The 21,728-nt window shown below is 42.5% G+C and overlaps 1 protein-coding gene across 3 annotated transcripts in view; it reads left to right on the top strand.

The window, feature by feature from the left end:
• The first annotated feature begins 4 nt into the window (after positions 1 to 4).
• The window catches only part of LOC111974328 (AP-1 complex subunit gamma-1), a 29,073-nt gene continuing 7,349 nt past the window's right edge, over positions 5 to 21,728 (top strand). For 2 of the 3 annotated variants that reach the window (XR_011481082.1, XM_024002053.2), the window contains exons 1-17: positions 9 to 97; positions 12,006 to 12,209; positions 13,538 to 13,662; positions 14,410 to 14,551; positions 16,520 to 16,616; positions 17,279 to 17,355; positions 18,561 to 18,656; positions 18,752 to 18,832; positions 18,924 to 19,078; positions 19,190 to 19,303; positions 19,460 to 19,600; positions 20,126 to 20,180; positions 20,442 to 20,564; positions 20,797 to 20,886; positions 21,015 to 21,139; positions 21,267 to 21,371; positions 21,507 to 21,648. Coding sequence is in view for 2 of the 3 variants with exons in the window: in XM_024002053.2 (XP_023857821.1) it covers positions 12,009 to 12,209; positions 13,538 to 13,662; positions 14,410 to 14,551; positions 16,520 to 16,616; positions 17,279 to 17,355; positions 18,561 to 18,656; positions 18,752 to 18,832; positions 18,924 to 19,078; positions 19,190 to 19,303; positions 19,460 to 19,600; positions 20,126 to 20,180; positions 20,442 to 20,564; positions 20,797 to 20,886; positions 21,015 to 21,139; positions 21,267 to 21,371; positions 21,507 to 21,648 (1,869 nt within the window). In the remaining variant the exon portion in view is untranslated. Of the gene's footprint in view, positions 98 to 11,987; positions 12,210 to 13,537; positions 13,663 to 14,409; positions 14,552 to 16,519; positions 16,617 to 17,278; positions 17,356 to 18,560; positions 18,657 to 18,751; positions 18,833 to 18,923; positions 19,079 to 19,189; positions 19,304 to 19,459; positions 19,601 to 20,125; positions 20,181 to 20,441; positions 20,565 to 20,796; positions 20,887 to 21,014; positions 21,140 to 21,266; positions 21,372 to 21,506; positions 21,649 to 21,728 lie in introns of all 3 variants that reach the window. The other variant, XM_070447306.1, reaches the window with a different exon arrangement.

The raw sequence follows: 21,728 nt of genomic DNA, 5'->3' as shown, positions 1-21,728 counted from the left end.
TGAGGCTAGGAGAGCCACCATTTTGAATGTCTGGTCTGTTCCTCCCTCCGTCGCAAATAGAGAAGATTCAAGCTATTTTCTGGTGTCAATACGGCTAGTGAGTATAACTTTATACAAATATGTCAGTTAAACAGAGTTGTTTATTTTGATAATTGCTGAAATATCATCACGACTGTCTTAAACYGCGGTGACAATAATCCATGTTGGCGCTACATGATCGGAAGTGAGGCTGCGCTAACCAGCCAGTGTACCGGGGTTTTCTGTCAGAGAAGCGTTAGCCTGGTGTCGGCTAGCTGGTATGCTTACCTGATATGTACTTGTGCGATCTTTAACCTAAGGAATCTGTTTTTATACTTAACTTTTACTTGCTTACACGCCTTCAATGTATGTCAGCATTGCATTTGGTTATTTGCTGTGTAACTGAAACGAGATGTACCGGTAGGGCAAGGTAGCTAACGTTATCTAGTTGTTAGTTAGCTAATCCTACTAGCTAGCTAACTTGCTAACTAAGTCAGTGTGATGAAGGCCTCTTCGTGATTGCGTAGCTAGCTATCTAGCTATGCTCTGTATGTCCACTTGCTAAAAGGGTTTACTTTAGGTCTGAGAAATTAGAAAGCTGTAATTGTGCCATGCTCGCCCTGAAATGGCCTCTGACGTTAGATTGCTAGCTTGTTAGTGCCAATGCTAACTAGTGGTAACGTGACAATGAATAATATATTTAACAGGTGTGGTTAAATGTTCGTAAAGTATTGTGTTCAAGAGATGACTAGCAATTTAACTCCCTTTCCGTGGGCTTGTGATCTACCGTAGCAAGCTAGCCACCCTACCCTACTAACGCGTTACTAGTTAGTCAGCCAGCTACTCGGTATGCGGAATGTAGCTATATACCGACCATTGGTACCGACGTGTAAGTTACCTAGCTAACTACTTTAGTTAGCCAATTATGTTAGCGAAGTAGCTAGCTACCTTAGCTAGCGCAATACCAAGTTGAACTGTAACGTATACCCACGCTTCAAAGAATATGTGTGTTATAACGTTACTTAGCTTGGGTGTAAGTTAACTATTGTAACGTTAGCTTATGCTGTTTCTACGTGGTTGCAATGAAGTCAAGGTTACTAACGTTACTTAAGCTAGCTAGCTACTATGGTATTGTTGCCACTTAACGTTAACTAGCTAACGTTAGCTACAATACTCACATACTGGTTGTGTGGGGAAGTTACATTGAATGTTAATATGCTATTATGTTAGATGTTTACACACCTCGACAATTGTCAATTCTTAGGTTCTTGTAGCTAACCTCTTTAATTTCTTCAGTTGTGCCATACCCCAGACTTAATTGACTTGTATAAAAAAAGGGTTATTATGCCACCTGCTTCACTTGTGATTATTAGGCTATGTATGTGCCATTACAGCCACTGGGTTGTTTATTTGAGCTTGCTGCAAGTTCTTAAAATATTTTTCTCCTTTTGAATTGTGATTTCCTATTTCCCTTTTTTCAACATCAGTGTCATATACTCAAATCGGCGTGCTTTTTTTCCCATTGCATGTTCTTTTGTATTTGCATTAAACCAGCTGACAAGTGCCCATGTTTCTACCTGCATTTTCAGCCTATTCAATGAAAGCTTTCTGTCTACAGCACACACATATATTGGTAGGCCAATACTTGGCTAAACCATGTAGGTCCAATGTTTTGTATAAATGTTCTGTCATACTACTTGCAGAATTGTTTTTATGTTGGAATGGAGGTAGCAGCCTGCTGTATCTCGATCTTTTCATTCAAAGACTCAATCATGGACACTCTTACTGACAGTTGTGGCTACTTTTTGTGATGTATTGTTGTCTCCAGCTTCTTGCACTTTGTGCTGTTTGTGGCCAATAATGTTTGTACCATGTTTTGTGCTGTTATGTTGTGTTGCTGCCTTGCTATGTTGTTGTTTGTAGCAGGTCTCTCTTTATGTAGTGTTGTGACGTGTGTTTTGTCCTTATATTGTATTTATTTTTAATCCAAGGCCCCTGTCCCCCGCAGGAGACCTTTTGGTAGGCCGTCATTGTAAATAAGAATTTGTTCTTAACTGACTTGCCTAGTAAAATAAAAACACTACCAATTAAATATCTCAGTGAGAGCTTGGCTGAGCAGTGACAGCAAAATGAGTGGCAAAGAGAACAAAATGCTGGGATATTGTGTTGAAAGGAGCGGTCCCTCTACAATGGTGGCTTCAGAATTGTTTCTGTAGCTTAATGAACTTCATTTCCACAACTTTGGTTAAGGAGGAAGTAAATTGTGGCACATACTCCAGTTGCTGTATTATTGAATAGTGCCGGGGTTCTCAATTGGAAAGAGCCTCATTGATGGTGTGTGTTGTCTCTGGATTCTGGACATTGGAAATTTAGTAGCCTATGTCCCCAGTGGACTCTTCCGTGTGAGGTTGTTTTCTCTTGCCACTGGTTGCTAGGCTCTGCAGGCTTGTGTATCTTCCAGAGTCTCAGGAGAGGAATGGGCAGTTCCATTCACTCAGGAAATCTGCCACAGTTGGTGTCAGATATGATCCCTTATGTGGCTATATAAGGGTGTTGATAACATTCAATATATCATTATTATTTCTTCCTATATGCCCATTTTGTTCCCAAAGCAGTCTTAAATAACATAATCAAATGCATCAGTATGCATGTGGAGGACAATAGCCTAATTCAACTGGGACAGGAATAAGTTCAGGAGTTTGAGATCCATCCCCCTCTCATTGATCAGGATAATGCCTCACGTCAGTCATTCCATTTGACAGCAATGTTTTTGGCTTGACCAAATTACACCGTGTTAGCTTTTCAAGCTCCTGTGAAATATAGCGGGGCTAAAATCTGTAGCGTGGACACCCAGCCAAACAGTACTGTTTTTGTCCTGGGAGAGTAAGGCTGAGCAAAACTGATGTTTGTGAATGTGTCTTTGGTGGTTGCTGCCCAACAGTTCAGCAAGTGCAAACTTTATCCACCTATGGTTTTCCTAATCCACCTATTGTGCTCAACCCGTCCTCTGTCGAGACCAAACGCATCTTTTGTGCCCGCTTTTGGGGACATAATAAAGACAATGTCATGTCTTACATGTTGTAATTAATAAAATAATGTGTACCTATAAAAGTTATTGCAACATTGTAGTAGAACAGACATTTCATAAACCTTTGTTAGTCTAGCAGAGACTGGATTTTCCATATTTGTTGTGTGTGCACACTTAGGAGCACATAGGCTGATTGGGGCCTTTGGTTACTTGTCACAGGAAATATAAGCCTTTGTTTTGCTCGAGTCATTAAGCCTAGGTGACAGGCCTTTTTATGACAGACCTGAATGTGTGTTATGATTCATGCATTCAAACGGATTGCTGGACTATAGGGTGTGAATTACTTGTTGCAGTTAATTGTACTATCTGGGAGTGACGGAGGTTGCTAATACGTTGTGCCTAAGAAGAACACCTCTTAGCCATGACGATTTACCATAGGTTCTCATCTATGCTTCCCAGTTTCCGTTTGAATGGTAATGGAAGGGAGGGAGTCCGAGTCCCCCTGCTCTTCTGGAATGTGCACTGACCTTCCATTGCACTTTGATCACAGTGAATACTGACATTATCAACATACTGGCTCATGCAACTATGCTCCTTTCTCTGCATCTTCCTTGATCCATTTAATTTCCTCCAGACTCCACGGTAGGGCTGTGCGATATGGCCTAAAAATCAAATGTGTGTGTATATATATATATTTTTTTTTATCTAACATATGGAGATTCACAATGTGTACATTATATGACAAAGTATGTGGACACCTGCTCGTCAAACATCTCATTTCAAAATAATGGGCATTAATATGGAGTTGGCCCCCCTTTTGCTGCTGTAAAATCCTCCACTCTTCTGGGAAGGCTTTCCACTAGATGTTGGAACATTTCTGCGGGGACTTGCTTCCATTCAGCCACGAGAATTAGTGAGGTCGGGCACTGATGTTGGGCAATTAGGCCTGTCTCGCAGTCAGCGTTCCAATTCATTCCAAAGGTGTTCAATGGGGTTGAGGTTAGGGCTCTTTGCAGGCCAGTCAAGTTCTTCCACATTGATCTCGATAAACCTTTGCTGTATGGACCTCACTTTGTGCACGGGGGCATTGTCATGCTGAAACAGGAAAGGGCCTTCCCCAAACTGTTGCCACAAAATTTGCACAGCACAGAATCGTCTAGAATGTATGCTGTATGCTAGTATGCTGTATGCTAGTATGCTGTAGCATTAAGATTTCCCTTCACTGGAACTAAGGGGCCTAGCCAAAACCATGAAAAACAGCCCGAATTTATACACCTGTCYGCAACGGGTGTGGCTGAAATAGCCGAATCCTCTAATTTGAACAACCATTTTTTTTCTTTTTCTAAATACGCTTTTGTTATACAATTTAAGGTCAAACAGTCAGCAATAATCTAATGAATTGAGGGCTTGTGAAGTTCTACCTAGGCTAAATTTAAGCCTTCCACAACCATAAGACCCACTATTTTATAACAACAATAGTTTAACCTGCTTTTTTGCAATCACTAAACTGGCTTTCAGGTCTATGAAAATGCCCTTTTTTTTTTTTCTTATTTTTTTTTTTTACAAATTGAACGTGAATCATGTATAATGTACAATTGAAGTCAGAAGTTTACATACACTTTTAGGTTGGAGTCATTAACTCAAAAAATTTATTGTTAACAAACTATAGTTTCGGCAAGTCTGTTAGGGCATCTACTTTGTGCATGACAAGTAATTGTTCCAACAATTGTTTACAGACAGATGATTTCACTTATAATTCACTATCACAATTCCAGTGGGTCAGAAGTTTACATACACTAAGTTGACTGTGCCTTTAAACAGCTTGGAAAATTCCAGAAAATGATGGCATGGCTTTAGAAGCTTCTGATAGGCTATTTGACATCATTTGAGTCAACTGGAGGTGTACCTGTGAATGTATTTCAAGGCCTACCTTCAAACTCAGTGCCTCTTTGCTTGACATCATGGGAAAATCAAAAGAAATCAGCCAAGACCCTGTCTCTTATACACATCTAGATGTGTATAAGAGACAGGCCTTCTGTCTCCTAGAGATGAATGTATTTTGATGTGAAATGTGCAAATCAATCCCAGAACAACAGCAAAGGACCTTGTGAAGATGCTGGAGGAAACAAGTAAAAAAGTATCTATATCCACAGTCAAACGAGTCCTATATCGACATAACCTGAAAGGCCGTTCAGCAAGGAAGAAGCCACTGCTCCAAAACCGCCATTAAAAAAGCCAGACTACGGTTTGCAACTGCACATTGGGACAAAGATCGTACTTTTTGGAGAAATGTCCTGTGGTCTAGAGGACGACCGATTTAATCGGAATGGCCGATTTAATTAGGGCCGAATTCAAGTTTTCGTAACAATCGGTAATCGGCATTTTTGGACACCGATTATGGCCGATTGCACTCCACGAGGAGACTGCGTGGCAGGCTGACTACCTGTTATGCGAGTGCAAGCAAGGAGCCACGGTAAGGTGCTAGATAACATTAATTGTATCTTATAAAAAACAATCAATCTAAACATAATCACTAGTTAACTACACATGGTTGATGATATTACTAGTTTATCTAGCTTGTCCTGCGTTGCATATAATCGATGCAGTGCCTGTTAATATATCATTGGATCATAGCCTACTTCGCCAAACGGGTGATTAAACAAGCGCATTCGCGATAAAAAGCACGGTCGTTGCACCAATGTGTACCTAACCATTAACATCAACCCCTTTCTTAAAATCAATACACAAGTATATATTTTTAAACCTGCATATTTAGTTAATATTGCCTGCTAACATGAATTTCTTTTAACTAGGGAAATTATGTCACTTCTCTTGCGTTAGGTGCAACAGAGTCAGGTATATGCAGCGGTTTGGGCCGCCTGGCTCGTTGCGAACTGTGAAGACTATTTCTTCCAAACAATGACAGCCAACTTCGCCAAAAGGGGGAKGATTTAATAAAAGTTGATTTGCGATAAAAGCATAGTCGTTGCACGAATGTACCTAACCATAAACATCCATGCCTTTCTTAAAATCAATACACAGAAGTATATATTTTCAAACCTGCATATTTAGTTAAAAGAAATTCATGTTAGCAGGCAATATTAAACTAGGAAAATTGTGTGTCTTCTCTTATGTTAATTGCACGCAGAGTCAGGGTATATGCAACAGTTTGGGCCGCCTGGCTCGTTGCGAACTAATTTGCCAGAATTTTACATAATTATGACAGAACATTTTAAGGTTGTGCAATGTAACAGGAATATTTAGACTTATGGATGCCACCCGTTAGATAAAATACAGAATGGTTCCATATTTCACTGAAAGAATAAATGTTTTATTTTTTAAATGATAGTTTCCGGATTTGACCATATTAATCACCTAAGGCTCGTATTTCTGTGTGTTATTATGTTATAATTAAGTCTATGATTTGATAGAGCAGCCTGACTGAGCGGTGGTAGGCAGCAGCAGGCTCGAAAGCATTCATTCAAACAGCACTKTCGTGCGTTTGCCAGCAGCTCTTCGCAATGCTTCAAGCATTGCGCTGTGTATGACTTCAAGCCTATCAACTCCCAAGATTAGGCTGTTCTAACCGATGTGAAATGGCTAGCTAGTTAGCGGGGTGTGCGCTAATAGCGTTTCAAACGTCACTCACTCTGAGACTTGGAGTAGTTGTTCTCCTTGCTCTGCAAGGGCCGCGGCTTTTGTGGAGCGATGGGTAACGATGCTTCGAGGGTGGCTGTTGTCGACGTGTTCCTGGTTCGAGCACGGGTAGGGGCGAGGAGAGGGACGGAAGCTATACTGTTACACTGGCAATACTAAAGTGCCTATAAGAACATCCAATAGTCAAAGGTATATGAAATACAAATAGTATAGAGAGAAATAGTCCTATAAATCCTATAGTAACCTCAACCTAAAACTTCTTAACTGGGAATATTGAAGACTCATGTTAAAAGGAACCACCAGCTTTCATACGTTCTGAGCAAGGAACTTAAACGTTAGCTTTTTTACATGGCGCATATTGCACTTTTACTTTCTTCTCCAACACTTTTGTTTTTGCATTATTTAAACCAAATTGAACATGTTTCATTTTTTATTTGAGGCTAAATAGATTATTTTGATGTATTATATTAAGTTAAAATAAGTGTTCATTCAGTATTGTTGTAATTGTCATTATTACAATTTTTTTTYCATCGGCTGATTAATCGGTATCGGCTTTTTTTTGGTCCTCCAATAATCGGTATCGGCGTTGAAAAATCATAATCGGTTGACCTCTGGTCTGATGAAACCAAAATAGAACTCTGTCCATAATGACCATTGTTATGTTGTGAGGAAAAGGGGGGAGGCTTGCAAGCCAAAGAACACCATCCCAACCGTGAAGCACAGAGGTGGCAGCATCATGTTGTGGGGGGTGCTTTGCTGCAGGAGGGACTGGTGCACTTCACAAAATAGATGGCATCATGAGGCAGGAAAATGGTGTATATATTGAAGCAACATCTCAAGACATCAGTCARGAAGTTAAAGCTTGGTCGCAAATTAGTCTTCCAAATGGACAATGACCCCAAGCATACTTCCAAAGTTGTGACAAAATGGCTTAAGGACAACAAAGTCAAGTTATTGGAGTGGCCATCACAAAGCCCTGACCTCAATCCTATAGAACATTTGTGGGCAGAACTGAAAAAGCGTGTGTGAGCAAGGAGGCCTACAAACCTGACTCAGTTACACCAGCTCTGTCAGGAGGAATGGACCAAAATTCAACCAACTTATTGTGGAAGGCTACCTGAAACGTTTGACCCAAGTTAAACAATTTAAAGGCAATGCTACCAAATATTAATTGAGTGTATGCAAACTTCTGAACCACTGGGAATGTGATGAAAGAAATAAAAGCTGAAATAAATCATTCTCTACTATTTTTCTGACATTTCACATTGTTAAAATAAAGTGGTGATCCTGACTGACCTAAGACAGGGAATCTTTACTTGGATTAAATGTCAGGAATTGTGAAAAACTGAGTTTAAATATATTTGGCTATGGTGTATGTAAACGTCCAACCTCAACTGTACATGCAAATGAATTTGATCGCCCAGCCTTAAGCCACGGTGCGGCTAACTCGACCTGACATTTTTCTCGGGGGCTGCATGGGTGCGTTCATCTATACACACACAACTATACACTCACCTGCCAGTTTTTATTAGGTACACCACCCTGTTCCCAAAACTGGATCGATCCTACAGACAGTGAGTCACGTGGCCATGGCTTCCTATATAAAGGWGGCATTCAGTTATTGTTCGATTGAATGTTAGAATGGGCAAAACAAGTGACTTAAGCAACATTTAGCATTGTGTGATCGTCGGTGCCAGGCGGGCCCGATCCAGTATCCAGAAACGGTTGCCCTCCTGGGCTTTTTACACACGGCAGTGTCTCGTTGTGACAAACAAAAAAACATCCAGTCAGCGGCAGTCCTGTGGGGGGAAACCTCTTGTTGATATAAGAATTCGAAGGAGAATGACAAGAATCATGCAAGCTAACAGGTGGGCCACAAATGGACAAATAGCAGCGCAGTACAACAGTGGTGTTCAGAACGGCATCTCGGAAAGCACAACTGGTTGATCGTTGTCAAGGATGGGCTATTGCAGCAGACGACCACACCGTTCCACTCCTATACGCTAAAACAAGAAGAAGCGGCTCCAGTGGGCTCACGATCATCAACTTTAACAATTGATGAGTGGAAAAAACCTTGCCTGGAACATGATGGCAATTTCAGTTTACTTGAGTGTCCTGCACAGACCTCAACCCAATAGAGCATCTTTGGGAAGATATAGAACTGGCTGTTCGCAGCGTGACTATCGCCGTCCAATTAGCAGCATCTGCGTGATGCCATCACATCAGCATGGACCAACATCCTTGTGGAACGTTTGACACCTTGTAGAATACCCCAAATAATTCAGGCTGTTCTGGAATAAACTGGCCGGTGAGTCTAAATTAATTATCTAAGATGTGCYGAATTTAGGGTATATCCAGCTCAGGGCTCAAGCTATGCATTTGGTGTTCTAAGTGGCTAGATGTCAAGATCATGCTTCTTGGTTACAGCAGGGACAAACAATCCCCTCCTGGATTAAGATCCATGTTGCCTAAATTATTAATTTTTTTCTTCTAGATATAGCACCACTTGTGTGAACTTCCAGTAATACTGTATACCGTGGTATTGGAAAAAGTCTTTGATGTGATAACAACATAACTGGTGTTATTATTGGATTGTCTGTTCTCTGTTGGACCTTTTTGTGTGTACAACACCAGCCTTTATATTTTCCCCAGTTCTAAGAGGGTCTCTGCTCTGTCCATTTAGCAAGTGCGTTATTTTTTCAGCATCAGCTCTGCGGTGGCTTGATGCAGAAAATGGCTTTGTTCAGCAACTAATTACTGTCGTCCCTCTTGCTGTAACGGCTCAATTATGCTATCCATGCTAACAGATAAGAGCCATGCTTCTTTTGAGATGGGGAGTCATAAAGCACCTCTTCTCCGCACGCAGGAGCCAGCGATAATAACTTACTCTCTTTGTTCCTGGCATAGTGTGCGTGATGGATCCCCTGTTGTGGCGGTGGTGCATTAACACACACCCTCTCACCAGGCCCTTCACTGCAATAAACAAGGCCTCCAGACCCACTGCGGGTGCCAGGACCTTGACCTTGTTCTGCCCACTCCAGCCTGCCCAGGGTTTCTCTTACGTCCTCTGTCACTCTGCTGTGTCTGGCTGTAGTACTGTAAGTGTACACTTCCTGAATGCACTACAATAGAGGGTAGGCTGCAGTGTTCATTGCTTTAACTCAGGTGTTGAAAGTCAAACGTGTCATTGCTATAGGGGTTTCTAAAAGCAGGAAGTAGAGTTTGTTTAGCACACCCAATGACATTGTGCCTTTGGAATGCTGAGATCTGTTGGTCTCTTGTCGTACGAGTCACTTCCTATGACTTGGCGTCTGTGTTTCATGTGCAGTTATTACACATTCATAGTTTCCCCTTCCACGGGAGACCGCATATCCATGTCTCTCATTGTGACAGTTTGTATTACTACTTTCTCTTTACTGAATTTTTAAGGCTAAAAGCCTATTGAGCAATTTTGTCTCGCTCTCTTAACTGCCAAGAGAGCAATCCTTTCTCTGTGTTTCCGGATTGCTCTCACACCACCGCTGGGCTCATCCTCACTAGCAGACAGTTCATGAAAGATTGTGATGCAGCTCAGTGCTCATGCACCATTTACCCAACTAATTCCTGCAGGGTTTAAACGCAGAGTTTCTAAACCCAGAGGCGCAACATCGTGAGACTTCGGGAAGGCTTGCAAAACGGACCAAACAGACCAGGCTGTGGTTTGAAAATTCAATGAGAGAAGTGAAATTCTTCATTGGTTGTTAATTTTCTCGAAGTCTAAAGGCAACCTAGATTCTAGTAAATGTCTTAAGTAGTTGAACATGTTATTACTCCAACCTCGTGAAAGTGACCAACTGACACTTTTTCATTTTCGTCAAACTACTTTTATATCGAAGGGGTGACTTTGATTTGACGGCCTTCAGATGCGCAGTTCGGCGCGAGATGACCGTTAGACCCGACAACGTGTTTCTGCTCATGAGCTTAGCTAGCCACATTTTTCATGACATCGCCTACAAGTGTGATCTGGGATTTCTATAGGCTAAAACTGCTTCTCCAATCTTCATACTGTACTCTTGACTTACAGTCAAGGTCTCATTTACTTGTTTGTATATTTGATCCTCTGAAATGGGCATGAGACCAATTTAGTCAACTAGTGCACAGATCCAACATGCGAGCTGCTTCTTCTTGACCAGAGGCCACTGGATTGTGGTAGTGTGCACATACAGACTAGGTGGTCAAAGCGCAGGACAAGCAACCTGATGTACCTTGCAGGCCTCTGAGACCACAGGCTTTGGGACGACCAATGTGAACTCAATTCATGGTGAATGTTATACCACACAGGAAGTCTACTTCTCAAATAGGAAGTAGTGCAGTGTATTTGTAATTATCGTCTTGCTGCCAACCCATAAAAGCAAATCAAATCCTTCTATCTCTGAGTCAGACACATATCATTAATGGGGTGAGAGATTATATGCTTGTGTCTAATCATTTAATTCTGATTGCATCCTCTCATGGAGCAGCGTTCTTGTTAGAATGGGAGTACATTAGTAACATCATAGAGGCACGGTACTGTGAGTTCTCTGGTGTTTGCCAGGTCTGTACCTGGCTGATGTTTTAGAAATGGGGCACTGTGCTCCTATTGTTATTCCTCTGTGTGGCGGCATGTAAATACTGGAGAATGTAATCTCACCGCCAAGCATGTGCCCCTTCAATATTTAATCAYCCTCCACTGGTTTGAAACCTTAGTGTTCTCTTCACAAGCTTCTGAGCAAGGAATTCTCCATTTCCTTGTCACATTTGAGGCTGTACACACAGAACAATGCTAATTTGCTATTCAAATATTTATAATCACATAGGCTGCCAAAAAATACCATTACAAGAGTATGCATTTATCTTATAGAATGAGTGAGCACCCATGGCTTCCTAATGATAACTATAATGAGCTAGACAGAAGTGGTGGTCAGGTGATTTACTAGCCCGCCAGCTACGTGCACTTAACTCAGAAATGCATACAGACGGACACTGTGGACCCACCCAGGCATTCATGTTAATAGATTTGTCCTCTTTATTTACATTTTATGTCTGTAGTAACGCCATAAGCAATACAAATGTTTGAGAAACAAAAAAGTTACTGATCTTATTGTCATTTTTTCCATACTTTCATAATGACATAGGTCTACTTTCATCTACCGGTTGCCAGATTTGCAGTATGGCCCTTGTTAAAAAAAAAGAAAAAGTGCAGCAGTTTGCTCTTGCCCAGCCAGTACCTTCCCTTCACCACGGCCACCTGTGCCAACATGTTTAGTTTCTCCGTGTTTTCCAGAGGATGCCAGCGCCGATCAGACTGCGGGAGCTGATCCGGACCATCCGGACGGCTCGGACCCAGGCAGAGGAGCGCGAGATGATCCAGAAAGAGTGTGCTGCCATACGCTCGTCCTTCAGAGAGGAAGACAACACTTACCGTTGTAGAAATGTGGCTAAGCTACTCTACATGCACATGCTGGGCTACCCAGCGCACTTTGGGCAGGTATGTTTAAAAAGAACACTATGTTCTTAATTTATTAACCAACATCTGTGAGTGTCTTGTTGTTCCTGGCAGTGAATGTGTCTCTTGCTGAAGAGAGCAGTTTTGTGAACTGATTACTACAGCTCAGCGTTCAACACCATAGTGCCCTCAAAGCTCATCCCTAAGCTAAGCACTCTGGGACTAAACACCTCCTTCTGCAACTGGATCCTGGACTTCCTGACGGGCCGCCCCCAGGTGGCAATGGTAGGGAACAAAACATCCGCCACGCTGATCTTCAACACGGGGGCCCTTCAGGGGTACGTGCTCAGTCCCCTCCTGTGCTCCCTGTTCACTCATGACTGCATGGCCAGGCACGACTCCAACACCATCATCAAGTTTGCCGATGACACAACAGTGGTAGGCCTGATCACCGACAACGATGAGACGGCCTATAGGGAGGAGGTCCGAGACCTGGTCGTGTGGTGCCGGGACAACAACCTCTCCCTTAACGTGATCAAGACAAATTGTGGACTACAGGAAAAGGAGGACCGAGCACGCCCCCATTCTCATCGACAGGGCTGTAGTGGAACAGCTTGAGAGCTTGAAGTTCCTTGTTGTCCACATCACCAACAAACTATCATGGTCCAAACACACCAAGGCAGTTGTGAAGAGGGCACAACAAAGCCTATTCCCCCTCAGGAGACTGAAAAGATTTGGCATGGGTTCTCAGATCCTCAAAAGGTTCTACAGCTGCAGCATCGAGAGCATCCAGACATGTTGCATCACTGCCTGGTATGGCAACTGCTCGGCCTCTGACCGCAAGGCACTACAGAGGGTAGTGTGTACGGGCCAGTACATCACTGGGGCCAAGCTTCCTGCCATCCAGGACCTCTATACCAGGCGGTGTCAGAGGAAGGCCCTAAAAATTGTCAAAGACTCCAGTCACCCTTATCATAGACTGTTCTCTCTGCTACTGCACGGCAAGCGGTACCGGAGCGCCAAGTCTAGGTCCAAAAGGCTTCTTAACAGCTTCTACCTCCAAGCCTCTTGAGACTCCTGAACAGCTAATCAAAGGGCTACCCAGACCGCTCTTTTACGCTGCTGCTACATATTACCTCAACTAACCGGTGCCCCCAAACATTGACTCTGTACCGGTACCCCCTGTATATAGGCTCGCTTGTTATTTTACTGGTGCCGTTTAATAATTTGTTACTTTTATTTTCAATTTTCTACTTAACTTTCTTCCTTTTTTTTCTAAAAGCATTGTTGGTTAAGGGCTTGTAAGTAAGCATTTCACTGTTCTATTTGGCGTTTGTGACAAATACAATTTGATGAGTTTTGTTTTCCAGCTTGAGTGCCTGAAGTTGATTGCGTCCCAGAAGTTCACTGACAAGCGGATAGGGTACCTGGGAGCCATGCTACTGTTGGACGAGAGGCAGGACGTCCATCTACTAATGACAAACTGCATCAAGAAGTAAGGCAGGCCAGAACCGCATCGGCTCAAACAAACTTTCCTGACAGCAACAGCTGCTTACTTGTAGTGTAGGAGTAGAGATAAGAGCTGTGCTGCAGGAGGTGGTGATGTGCACCAACGGCAGTATTCTGTTACTGCCAGAAATGTTACTCATGAGTGGTGCTCTCGCCAGCAGCGTGTGTTTCTGATGTTGTATATGGAAACAGCCCCATAACCTGCCGGATCAGCTGTTGCGCCTTTTTTTCTCAATCTCTTGCTCTCATGCACATTTTTCTTCTTTCCTGTCTCCCCTGCTCTATCCTTCGTCGTCCCTTTTACCCACCTCTCCCTGTCTATCTTATATTTTGTTCTCTCCGTCTTTCCTCTTTCTCTTCTACATCTCAGCACCATCCTATATCTCTGATCTGTTATCTCCCTATGAACGGGGACACAGCCACATTCCAAAGTCTAGGTTGAAAACGAAAGGAGACCGGGCATTTGCCGTTAAGACCCTTAGACTTTGGAATGGTCCACCAGAGATCAGGCTTGCAGATTCAGTGCCTGTTTTAAATCTCTGTTTAAGACACACTTTTATAAAGATGCTTTTAATGTATGATTTTTAAATAGTTATCTTTTTTCATTCTCCTTCCTCCTGTCTTTATTTATTTGCTCGTACTTTTATTTTATGATGTGAAGCACTTACTTTATACACTATAAAAAGTTATTATTATCTACTATCCACTCATTCTTCCCCCTGTCCTTCCTCAGTGATCTGAATCACAGTACACAGTATGTCCAGGGCCTGGCCTTGTGCACCCTGGGCTGCATGGGCTCCTCAGAGATGTGTCGAGACCTGGCTGGAGAGGTGGAGAAGCTGCTCAAAACATCCAACTCCTACCTGAGGAAAAAGGTACCTCATTCTCACCTAGCCCACATTCACTCTTTACAAAGAAGTGTTAGTCAGGTGATCAGTTTGAAATGTGTCAGCAGACCTGCCAACCTGCACTCATTTTGCGTACCATGCACACAATTTGAGGTCACAGTATGCTGGTACGAAAAACGACCCTAAAATACGCTTCTATTGGTATAAYCGTCTGAATTTGGAGCTGAGCCAATCAGGACTTTGGTGAGGATAAAATATCTCTAGCTCTCCACTCCGGCACACCCCCTGTAGTCGTAGTAGTCTACTAATTTCCTCCCTCGAGCTGAATGGCAGCTCTCCACTTTGTCCGCTGATGACAGCTAATCAAAGGGCTACCCAGACCGCTCTTTTACGCTGCTGCTACATATTACCTCAACTAACCGGTGCCCCCAAACATTGACTCTGTACCGGTACCCCCTGTATATAGGCTCGCTTGTTATTTTACTGGTGCCGTTTAATAATTTGTTACTTTTATTTTCAATTTTCTACTTAACTTTCTTCCTTTTTTTTCTAAAAGCATTGTTGGTTAAGGGCTTGTAAGTAAGCATTTCACTGGGGGGGCGGCAGCGTAGCCTAGCGTAGCAGCGTAGCCTAGTGGTTAGAGCGTTGGACTAGTAACCGAAAGGTTGCGAGATCGAATCCCCGAGCTGACAAGGTACAAATCTGTCGTTCTGCCCCTGAACAGGCAGTTAACCCACTGTTCCTAGGCCGTCATTGAAAATAAGAATTTGTTCTTAACTGACTTGCCTAGTTAAATAAAGGTAAAAAAAAAAAAAAATGTGTGACGAAAAAGGGTAGGGAAAATGGATAATGAACTATTTGGCGAATACATTTTCCAAAATTGTATGTGTTAATCAAGCACATGACCACTATTATTTCGTAGTTAGCTCCTTCGTCATTAAGACAAATGTAGTTAGCTAGTGTTTAGTCAACAGACATGGCAGTGAGAGCTGTTCTGCTAATACCGTCCTTCACAGAAAGTTATATTAGGCTGTCTTAAGATTAGTAGGCCTATGTTGATTTAATCAGTTGTTGATCTGTCATCTTGATGCAACTGTATGTCAACATAAGGTAATGTTGTGATAATAATCAGTTCACCAATGACATGGTATGTTGATTGATGGTAGCCTAGTAGTCAGACCTTGATGGATGAGGTCAGGGATGGAGATCTGAAACAAACTAATATAGGCCTAGTTCAGTTGTTTCATATTCCAAATAGCCTACAGCAAGCTAGACCACTACATTACATCCTGTAATTGAATTATTCTAAATGTTCTCCCCAAACAAAATTAAGGATCCAGTTTACGTTTTTACTAGACTATCCACATACAGACACCTATTAATTTGAATAATCAATGAACTCAAAATGTAACCTAGAAAAATTTGAGTGTCATTGAGACCACCAATTTCATTAATTTCTCTCGCTCAAAAGTTTTAGAACACCTACTCATTCATATTTGTACTATTTTCTACATTGTAGAATAATAGTGAAGACATAAACTATGAAATAACAGATATGGAATCATGTAGTAATCAAAAAAGTGTTAAACAAATCAAAATATATTTGATATTCTTCAAATAGCCTTCCTTTGCCTTGATGACAGCTTTGCACACTCCTGGCATTCTCTCAACCAGCTCAACCAGGTAGTCACCTGKAATGCATTTCAATTAGAGGTGTGCCTTAAGTTAATTTGTGGAATTCCTTTCTTTCCTTGATGCGTTTTGAGCCAATCAGTTGTGTTGTGATAAGGTAGGGGTGGTATACAGAAGATAGCCCTATTTGGTAAAGTGCATTTGCCTATGATTTGAGCAGGGTGGGTGTTGCGCGCGCACCGTCATGGGAGCCGGGGGTGCCCCTGCGCTAAAGCCGTAGTCATACAAATTATTTACGGTTGGCAGGTCTGTGTTAGCATGTCATAGTTGAGGACTTTAAAAACATTCACATTTTCTCCCCAGGCGGCGTTGTGTGCGGTCCACGTCATCAGGAAGGTCCCAGAGCTGATGGAGATGTTCCTCCCAGCCACAAAAAACCTGCTGAGCGAGAAGAACCACGGTGAGACAACAGGGGGCTGGGGCCAACTGTGTCCTGCACAGAGAGCATTGGGTTTGGTCACTCACAGATAAAATGGGGATGCCGTGTCCTTCAAAGGGATAATTGGGCTGGTGCCCTCTACACAGTTGAAATGTCCTTCAGTGAAGAGAGTTGGAGCTGTGGGGCTGCTGCGTCTTTCACAGCATACGGGTGTCATAGTACAATGGCTAATGTTCTGACAGCTTTATAAAGCGGCGCTCTTGTCAGAACCAATGTTATCACTTCGATTATGTTTCTAAACGAGTTTGATAGATGCAGTTGCCCCTAGAAATTGTAAGGTCAGTTTTGTGTTTTCTCCTCAATGGTCAAGGTAAGGATTTGGGGAGTTGATGCTAGATATATACCTGTAGTCGTTTTTGTAGTGCTAAAATAGGGCTTAATGACATTAAACTGGAACTTACTAAGAGTGAGAATCCAGACTATAAACCACCACAACGGAACCAGCAAACAGCTTCCCCCATAGACTATGTTCTTTATTTTAGTAACAATGCTGTGACATTGTTAAAACGTTGACTCGCAGGGAATTGGCAAGGAAATTTGTGCAAATTTGTGAACTACTACGGTTCACCAGGGATGCTGTTTGTAGACCTTTTTTCAAACTAGTTTCTCTTTGTCTCCTTAAGGTGTTCTCCACACTTCTGTTGTCCTCCTCACTGAAATGTGTGAAAGAAGTCCTGACATGCTCTTACACTTCCGAAAGGTATGGATAGCCACCATCTAATTAGTGAAATTACTACTATCAAGAGTTTTTGGGTAACAGCGTTACAGCGCAAGTCTTCAGGGAGTTAATTAAGCATTTGTCCTAAGCTCACTCTACATTTCATTCTCCCTTAGTACTCATTTTCYTTTCACTATGACTGTTTTGGATATACTTCAAACATATCTTGCATTTTGAATCCTTGGATTACATTTTCCCTTAGGGTTTGCTCTACATTCATAGTAGGCCTATGTCTCAGTCGTATCTCCTTGCCTCGCTTATTTCCTCGCTGTATCTCTAGTGGCTCTGTACCTCTTTCCCTTAGCCATAACAACCTTGAGCCAGTCTCCCACTCCTCATGTTCCAGATCAGAACATGACTTTGAGCTCTCTAAAAGTGAATYTTCCCTAACATCTACCTCATATTTTTTCTGTCATTTGTCTTTGTTACAATTCCTGCATTGTGTTAGAATGAGAAGGTAAGAGTACATTCTGGTTTCATAGCTGGTGCATGCTGTTACTAGTAATCACACGGTCACTGTAGATGTAATCAAATCTGTGTTCCGTAAAGTTCCTTTTTTGTCTTTTTGATTTAGACTTTTACAGCGGTCATATGTTGGTGTTCTCTTTTTGATATCATGACAGGATTTTTTTATGTTTCTTAGACATCTCTCACTATTGTCAATGTGTCATCATCAACCTAATGTGTAACTCATTTGATCACCGTATGTTGAAAACAACATGAGTCTGTTTTCAATTGATCACCTCAGGTGTTTTCACTAGACACTGATGGTTTTATGTCTGTTAAAAGGGAGGTATGTGTCTGTATGCGTACAAATATATATTTCAGAAAATTTGCACCAATGCGAATATGTTTGTCTATGAATACTCTTGCCTAGCATTCCTGGTAATAATTATGATGAGGGTTCTATTTCATCCAGATGTGATTGAATGTGACATCACAGTTCGATTAGCTTTTCAAAACTCAACATCCTAACCGAATGTTTTCATACAATCAATGTTGTCTTGATTACCATAACCCAGAAAGTTACATTGATGATTAAATCAAGAGAATGTAAAGAATAACTGCACATTCTACAAAATACTTTGTCATGTTATTTCAGTAACAAGGTAGGACACCGATTCCTCAGAAATAAAGACCTTGACCCTTGATGGCACCTCTCCTCTCCTGTTGTTGGTCTTTTGTAGTTGGTTCCACAGCTGGTGAGAATCCTGAAGAACCTGATCATGTCTGGATACTCTCCTGAGCATGACGTGTCTGGCATCAGTGACCCCTTCCTGCAGGTGAGACCTTTGACCTTGTGTTTCGTGCCAATCATTTGATCTTCTGTAACAAACTTGGCTAGGCCAGTCAGTGATGCCCCTTGACTTCATTGCAGGTGCGGATATTGAGACTATTGCGAATTCTGGGCAGGAGTGATGACGACTCAAGCGAAGCAATGAATGACATTCTTGCACAGGTGAGAAGAGAGGTTAATCAATAGTACTCGAGGCTTACTGCCCTAGAGATATGGCCTTACAATCAGACTAATGGTTTCTTCACCCTTGTAGGTGGCAACCAACACTGAGACCAGTAAAAATGTAGGCAATGCAATCCTCTACGAGACAGTACTGACCATAATGGACATCAAATCAGAAAGTGGATTGAGGGTGTTGGCCATCAACATACTGGGACGCTTCCTTCTCAACAATGACAAAAATATTAGGTAACACACTTGGGGAACTAATTCATTGAATGATCTGAACATAGGTCATCAAAGGCCCAGGTAATATAACACTTAATGTGACTTTATGGTGTCTTTCTGTCCACCCTCAAGATATGTGGCACTGACGTCCCTACTGAAGACTGTACAGACGGACCACAATGCAGTGCAGAGGCATCGGAGCACCATTGTGGACTGTCTAAAAGACCTGGATGTGTCCATCAAGAGGTGAGACCTACACCTAAATGAGGAGAACATGAGTGACATACAGTATAGACATTRGTACATAAAACACTGCTAGTCACTGTACATACATTTCTGACCCKTACTTGCAGAAGATGTAGAGATTTCCTTGTCTTATYGTCCTCCCATTCTCCTCGCTAGGCGTGCGATGGAGCTGAGCTTCGCCCTGGTGAATGGGAAYAACATCCGAGGCATGATGAAGGAGCTGCTCTACTTCCTGGACTCCTGTGACCCAGAATTCAAAGCGGACTGTGCGTCCGGAGTCTTCCTGGCTGCAGAGAAGTAAGGCTCATGGATGTGGTCCTGTTAGGAAGATCTGTAGAGATCAGGCTTTGCCAATCTGAAGGCTCTTGCTAGTTCCATAGCAACATTAAGSAGTTGCACCATGTGAAACCGTTCTCAACATTATCCCGTGGCTTGTAGGTCTTTACCACCTCATTTTGTTTGTATTGGCCGTTGCTCAGCAGTTGTGGTTAGAGTGATAATAGAAGGTGACACAGATCCTGACTGAATGCCTCAGTTTACTTGCATTAGGAATGTAGGCTTAGAGAATTAGATTACAGCCAGTGGCCTCAAGCACCTCCAATGATTAACTATTGTTTCCGCAACCTCCGGTTAATGTGTGTGGCTTACTTACTAAAATGCTGTATGATGATAAAATGAGTGATCCATCGTCAGAACATGACATTGTTGATACCATATATTTTCTGACAGCRTAAACCTCAGTCCAACTTTTTTCAGTTCATGGTTATATGATCCTCCGCTCAGTGTAATGCAGAGGTGACTGATGCGTGTTCTGTTTCACAGGTATGCGCCTTCAAAAAGATGGCACATTGACACCATCATGAGAGTCCTGACAACGGTATATGTATAATTTCATCAAATACTTTTCTCTGCACAGACGATGGTGAAATAAATAATTATGCTTGACTGTTGAGTGACGAATCCTTGAGTGATCCATCGACTGAAAACTACAAATGATGATCTCATCATATCTGACAACCGCTGCTTTTTTTTACCATGGTGACCAATACACTTCTTGTCTTGAAAGTGTTTTTGTCGCTGACCATCTGCCTCATTGTCCATTTTGAGACGGTTTCTTTTAACACCTGTTTGTGTCCAGGCGGGGAGCTATGTCCGAGACGACTCTGTCCCCAACCTCATCCAGCTCATCACCAACAGTGTGGAGATGCATGCCTACACGGTGCAGAGACTCTACAAAGCCCTGCTGGATGACATCTCACAGGTCCGAGACATCTCTGGTCACACACACGTCTTGTATGATAAGAGGAAAACACACATTGAAACAGCCCAGTAACCAGACAAATAAGAGGAACCTGACAATGAATATGTTGATTGAAACGTTATTGGATCACTAAAGATCACATTTGGAAGTAGCAAACAGTGTGCGAATGTTTCCCTTCCTTTCTGAGGACTGGTTACAGTGAATCTGATCTATAAGTGTTTGTCTCCCATAGCAACCACTGGTCCAGGTGTCATCCTGGTGTATAGGGGAGTATGGAGACCTGCTGGTATCTGGACAGTGTGAGGAGGAGGAGCCCATCCAGGTAGACCTCCTGAAGCACTCAATCACCTCAACTATTTCATCTAGAACGTTACACACAACATGTCTATGTGCACTGCCGACCTCAAGAAGCTGAAATGTATATATTTTCTCCCCCTTTGTTTGCAACAGGTGACAGAGGATGAAGTCCTGGATGTTTTGGAAGGTCTTCTTGTGTCCAACTTGTCCACCCCTGTAACCCGGGGTTACTCCCTCACTGCCATCATGAAGCTGTCTACTCGCTTCAGCAGTGTCAAGTAAGTCCATCTGTGTTGAGCAGAGAGAATATCCAACAGGTTATGATGATTTTTATCCCTTAGCTCTGAAATGAATGGATGGCAGGACGCACACTCAAGGTTAACATTTGTGTCTTAAAATCTCCAGCCGAATCAAGAAGGTGGTGTCAATATACGGCAGCAGCATCGACGTGGAGCTGCAACAGAGAGCTGTGGAGTACAATGCACTTTTCAAGAAATATGATCACATGAGGTGAGTATGCCTCAAAATGTATTCCCATTCATTACAAGCACTTTTCTGTAGAAATGATTGGTGCTTCCCCTTGTTTAGTTACCATTAAGTCAAGGAAATGTACCTATTTCCCCCCCATCATCTCATTCTCTAAAGGCCTGCCTTACTGGAGCGAATGCCCATCATGGAGAAAACAGCCTCCAATGGCCCTACAGAGATCGTGCAGACCAATGGGGAGACAGAGGCCTCGGTGCCTGACACAAAACACCTGCCCCTAGTCACCCAGCCAGCCAACCAGGTGAGGGCAAGGTCACCATGACAAATCCTGTATTTACCATTGATGGGAGGTTTCTGTCCAAGAAGATGTGTTGCTGAATC

The sequence above is a fragment of the Salvelinus sp. IW2-2015 genome, linkage group LG15, assembly GCF_002910315.2.
Source record: "Salvelinus sp. IW2-2015 linkage group LG15, ASM291031v2, whole genome shotgun sequence".
NCBI lineage: Eukaryota > Metazoa > Chordata > Actinopteri > Salmoniformes > Salmonidae > Salvelinus > Salvelinus sp. IW2-2015.
Note: the sequence above shows the minus strand (reverse complement) of the source record. Positions and strands in the feature narration are given on the sequence as shown.